Source organism: Microcaecilia unicolor, chromosome 3 (assembly GCF_901765095.1).
Source record: "Microcaecilia unicolor chromosome 3, aMicUni1.1, whole genome shotgun sequence".
Lineage (NCBI taxonomy): Eukaryota > Metazoa > Chordata > Amphibia > Gymnophiona > Siphonopidae > Microcaecilia > Microcaecilia unicolor.
This window is the reverse complement of record NC_044033.1, coordinates 373,978,483-373,984,482: the sequence shown is the minus strand read 5'-3', so window position 1 is coordinate 373,984,482 and position 6,000 is coordinate 373,978,483. Positions and strand designations below refer to the sequence as shown.

Sequence of the window (6,000 nt, the reverse complement as noted above, 5' to 3'; positions counted from 1 at the left end):
TCTTCACCCAACGTGTAATTAGACTCTGGAATTCGTTGCCGGAGAACGTGGTACGGGCGGTTAGCTTGACGGAGTTTAAAAAGGGGTTAGATAGATTCCTAAAGGACAAGTCCATAGACCGCTATTAAATGGACTTGGAAAAATTCCGCATTTTTAGGTATAACTTGTCTGGAATGTTTTTACGTTTGGGGAGCGTGCCAGGTGCCCTTGACCTGGATTGGCCACTGTCGGTGACAGGATGCTGGGCTAGATGGACCTTTGGTCTTTCCCAGTATGGCACTACTTATGTACTTATGTACTTATGTACTTAATGTAAAATTGGTAAGTTAGTGATATGCTGAACGTTCTTGTCTAGCTGCTCAGAGAAGATCCAGCTGTTTTGTGTCACCGTCTTCCTGCTTTGTACACCGACATCTCATGCAACTCAGAAAACACACTTGCAGCACAGATTAATACACAATTTTTCACAATTTATTGACAAAAACATGACACAATGGTCCCTCTTTAGCCCCTCCTTCCCCCCAAAGTCACAGTGCTCTATAGCTAGTGGAAAAATTAAGAGTATGCAAAGGGTTAAAGTGCAGTGCCCATCACTGTAACATGAAGCAAAGACACAGACACACATGTCTACAATCCTGCACACAGGGTGTGTTTCCCTAACAGTATAAAGAACATTGCTGTGGACAGCAGCCCTGTGGCCAGCTTCAAGCTTGAAGAGATCTGTCACAATAAGAGCAGTGTTGGATTCTGGCATAAAATCTTGACAAAAGCTCTCGTCCTGGAACATCCATAGGATTTTTAAAACAGCTAAATGTGAAATTGGCAAATATTTAGAATTAAGACAGTGAGGTGCTCAAAATGTTTAGTCAGGGAACACCTGGCTACTCAGTGTCACTGTCCTCCTTGATATATCAGCTGATATCTCATGTGCCACAGAAGATACTTCAAACACAAGTGAACTTAGTTTTTCATATCTTGACAGAAAACATGGCACGTTAATATAAAGGCTTCTTTATATGCATAGTAGTAAAATTCTGTACATGATTCAACTAACCAAACTGGACAAGATTCATAAGATCAGTGTAAAGCATTAAAAATGATTCACTAGTACAAAGGATGATGGCATTCTAGAAATGGCCTCTTTCAAATCAGAGTCACCTTACTTACAGGAAAGACTGCCTGTACAAAAAGACGCTCACTCCTCTAGTGGACCAGAAATTGACAAGGTGCTCCCCCCCCCCAAATTAAATCCCAGTACAGGACACAAAAGGGCTGTAGTATCTGCCAAAACTGTAGCAACTTAGACTGGAAGGCATAATGCTACAATATGGTGGGGCAAAAAAGAGATACAGATAACGAAGTGTTAAAGAGAATTCAATCAACCTCGCTGGCAGACCAAGTAAGATCTAAGCCTCCTGGCTCAGATCTCAAAAAGGCCTGAATGTATTTCTACATCCATCTGACCGATGCAACCTGTGTTAGTTGGTGCATTCCCACCAGGTAGGTATGAGGAGGGGCTGGGAAATCTGAAGCAAATCCTTTACATTTATTTCACGCTTTATAAAACCTACCAAAGACACAGGAGACTGAAATATAGAATTCTAGTTAATTGCTGTGGCGAGGATCTACTGACAGAAAAGATACATTTTTGTGACAGCATGCCTTTCGTAAGAATTTTAACCATTTAACAAAAGTAAAACATTTGGGTACTTGGATTATTTCCATTCAATAGTTTACTTCTATGTGTCTGTGTCTCTTGGCTACTTGAGGTAACACTGTTTCCATCAGCATTTTACACAATATGATCAGTTTGCTTCATTTTATATGTTAAAAAAAAAAAATTCAGCAAGGCAGCAAATTAATGTACAACTACATTTCAGAAGGGCATCATGTAGTTAAATACAGGTATCACATTAGAAACATTAAAAACAGAGGGACAACTTAGGCAAGAATCGCAAGACAGTGAAAGGCTGGAGCTAAACTAAGTGGTGACGAGGTAGCAGATATGACCAGCTTTGGCCCCCAAAGTCAAGTATTGTAAGCACAGTGGTAATACACGGTCTCGTCTGCCTATTCTTCATTCTCTACTTTTCCCAGTACCGCCTTCTCACTTAGCCATACCATATGCCAGACAAACAGGATCCAGTTACAGACTTCTAAATTTATTTAAAAAAAAAAAAAAAAAAAAGTTAATCATCCTGCTCTTCCCTCTGCCCCTCCCCCCAATTCAACCTGAGATTTGGCATATTCAAAGTTATTATCAGAAAGGTGATGGCAAGAACAGAACATGCTCATTTCCTGCCCTCTATACTGTAGAGCATAGGGTGGCAGCAGCTGAATGCTGGTGGTAGTCTGTGGTGCCAACTGCCAAGGCAGTAACAAGGTGGTCAGGGGTGTGGCTCACTTTGGTTTTGACAGTCCCCCCTAATGAGCACATTTACAAAAGAAAGCAAGAGAAGGCCATTTCTAGCAGTTTGGACTGCTGGTGTGTGAATCCATTGGCACATGCTGGTCCCCTCCCTTTCTTTCTTCACTCATTCCTGTAGTTAGCCTTCTGGTTTGAAGAGAATAGGATGGGATTCGGTTGCGGCTGCTACGGGCCCAGGCTGAACTTGAACTGGCTTGGTTGTCTCTGCAAGAGAGACAGCAAAGTTAAAATTTATGCATTTGAGATCCTTTACCACTATCAGAAGAGTATATGAAGCCAAATAAAACTGAGCTCTTTGGAGACAATTGTGGTACAAGAACAGAAATACTGACCTCATCCACAGCAAAACCACCACACTGTATATGAACGGCACAGTTACAGACTCTGCAAAAGCCAGCATGAAATTTAATGCCTCACAGGATTTAATTGTTACTGTTGTGGGTGGGGGGGGGGGGGTGGATTTCTCACTATCCTTCAATTCAACGTTCTTTTTGTTTTACTTTTGCAAAATCCAATAAAGTTGGAGAACTAGAAATTTAACACCTTGAATCTGATTTTTTTTTAAAGATATCAGATGCTTCAACACACTTCATAAAAGCCCCATTTTGTCAAAGGAGAAATTGAGAAGTCCAAGTTAGGACGTGGTCAGTTCCTCTAGTGTATTTCAAAAGGCTCAACAGAATGCAGAGCCTTCTATAAAATACCTAGAAGGATACCAACATATACATGGGCATTTGCTGGCACATCCAGAGGAAGCAGCAATTTTGATCGTGCTCCCTTTGAAATACATGCACACCAACATTAGAGGGTCACAAGCTTCAGTATAATGCTGCTCATTAGAAATCCATGGCTATGCCTATCAGAGCAGAAAATGCTCAGTACAAAATTCAGCAGAATAAAGAATCATTTATACAAACAAGCAAGGCTGCAAAAAGCTAGGAAGTGCAGAACACCAAGGGGCAAACAGCAGTAAAAGATAGAAGACAAAATAAAATATACATTGTATATTGATACACAATGATCACAAAAACCAAGATAGTTCACTGACTGAAAGAGCAAAAGGAGAAGGTAATTCTCACATAGCACAAGGGATGGGACAAGCAGGCACACAAGCTTGCTTACACAGGGATGATCAGAAGAAAATGCCGGCGCTAGAGGCTGTTAGCGCCATACTAGCGCCGGCGTTTGCTACCGCTCCATGATCACAGTCCCCGAGCAAGTGAAACAACACGCTCAAGGGCTCTGAATGCAACTAGCATGCAAATACATGCAAAACAGGACTAAACATATTCATCCCCAATGATCAGCGACCAGTGCGCCAAAGACTGGGTTGCTGGATGCGGCAAACACTATGCCAGCTCCGAGCTGGCATTAGGGTTTGAAGACCATTGGGGAGGAATGGTGAGCCCTGTCCAGCATGCATTTACATGCTAGCAGGCCTCCATTCCCCCCAACAAAGCAAACACGACCCCCCCCCCCCCCCCAGTGACAGGAGGCGGTCCCCTCGACGATCTCCCCCCCCCCCCCCAGGTTCAGGGAAGGCATTTCAAAAAATTTCCCTGGCTGCCCAGTGGGTGAACCCCCCCCCCCCCCAAGCAATAGGGGGGCTGGAGTCCGACACAGCATTGGCAAGGGTCACTTGTGGTCCAGTGTCAATCCCCCACCCCTCTACCTTGAGTTGGAGGAGGGAGCTAGCCTGCCTCCCTCCTCTTCAACGCCACAAAATGGCGGCGTGGAAGGAAGAGGAGGGAGGGAGGCAGGCTGGCTACCTCCCTCCTCCAACCCAAGGTGGGGGTGGGGTGGGGAGATTGACACTGGACCACAATGGACCCTTGCCAATGTTGGGGGGTTGGGGCTGGAGACCCACCGGATCTCCAGCCCTCCCTGAACTATGGCGGGGGGGGGGGGGGGGGGGGGGGGGTTGGTCGCCCACTGGGCCACCAGGGACCTTCTTTGAAATGCTGAGGGGAGTTAGGGGGGGCTAGAGACCCACCGAATCTCCAAGCCCTCCCTGACCTGGGTGGGGGGAGGGGATCGTCAGGGGGACCGGCGGTCTGCCGGACCTCCAGCCCCCGTTTTGCCTTGCTTGGGGCAGGGGTAGTTGGGGTCCGGTGGTCCCATGGACCTCAAGCCCCTTTGTTTGACAGGTTTGGGCTTTTGACAGCCCAGACCTTTCAAACACGTGCAGGAGGATTGTGCTGAGCGAATGCTCAGGCACAATTCTCCCGCACTTCTACCCCATGATCAGAGAGAATTGTGTGCTTAAATTTGCACGCAATTATCTCTGATCATAGGTCTAATAACGCCCCACGCTATTTGGAACAGCGCAGGGCTTTTAATCATCTGGCTGTTAGTGATCAAAAAGGGCTGTGTGGCAACTCTGTGTCCTAGGCCTTTGTGATATCAGTGCAAGCCGATAGTTTTGTACCTGGGGGCAAAGTATCCAAGCATAGGAAGCATGATTTATGGTAAATCAAACATAATAAATTAACAGTAGGTATAAGAGGAGTGGCTATTCATTCCTCAACCACAAGTTCTTACAGTGTTAGGACTGTGCCTGTTTTCCATCTGTTGTGTATACAGGACTAGGGGTCGGCTGTGTTCTCTTGGGTCCACCACCTACAGAAGGAAAGAAACGGAGATAAGAAAAAGTAGTAAGATAGCATCTATGAGAGAGAGAGAGAGAGAGAAAGTTGTCTCCTGGCCTATAGAAAATCACCAGCAGAGATTTAGGGGAAGGAAGAAAAAAGGATAAGCAGGATATGGTAACCATTACATTTTTATTTGTATTTGGCAAATGTGTTATACTGCTCTCTGTTACTTAGCAAGTGTGGCAGACATACAATCAGGCATTTTAAAACTCAGATACGCAAGGGAAAGAAGTTACAATCCACTGGTAGAGAGAATAGAACAGGGGGGGACAGAGAAGGGCATCTGCAGAAATTGATCTAGAACTTTACTCCCTCTGATATGCCCCTTCATAACCCCAATCACAGATTCCTAGTTTATGTTGGTTACTGATGTAGAATGTTTCACATCACAAGTCTGTGGGGTCTGCAAAGACAAACCATCAAAATCTGCCCTGCAATATGGCTGTATGGCTGCCAAAGAGGCATCATAAGACCTGGCATGCCAGAAAGCAGGAGGCACAGATAGCATTATGCCAACTCCTCTCATCCAGTTATAAAATATTTTTATTGTGAAAATAAAACTGTTCCTCCAAACAGGATCAAAGTAATTCCTACCAACACTAATTAAATATAATAAAACCAATGCAGAAAACAATGTCACTGGCACACTATAACAGCATAATATTTCAACTTTACATCTGCTCTCCAGACCCCATCTATTATATGAACCTCACATTTGAGTGCAGAACTTTCCAAACCTGTCATGGAGACCTCATAACATATTCACAGTGAATACACTTGAGATAAATTTGTATACATTGGAGAACATGTATACAGATTTCTCTCGTTCATGTGTGTATCTCAAAAGCCTAATCAGCTATGGAATCCCCAGCTCAGACTTGGAAAGGGGGGTGGGGAGGGTGAGTGCGTGAGATTAAATAC

General features: G+C 44.5%; 1 protein-coding gene across 2 annotated transcripts in view; it reads right to left on the bottom strand.

The window, feature by feature from the left end:
• Positions 1-309: 309 nt before the first annotated feature.
• The window catches only part of DNAJC5G (DnaJ heat shock protein family (Hsp40) member C5 gamma), a 102,549-nt gene continuing 96,858 nt past the window's right edge, over positions 310-6,000 (bottom strand). For both annotated transcript variants that reach the window (XM_030198595.1, XM_030198596.1), the window contains 2 exons: positions 4,970-5,047; positions 310-2,632 (listed from right to left, as the gene is read on the bottom strand). In XM_030198595.1, coding sequence (XP_030054455.1) covers positions 4,974-5,047 — 74 coding nt within the window. In that variant the 3' untranslated portion in view covers positions 310-2,632; positions 4,970-4,973. The remainder of the gene's footprint in view (positions 2,633-4,969; positions 5,048-6,000) is intronic.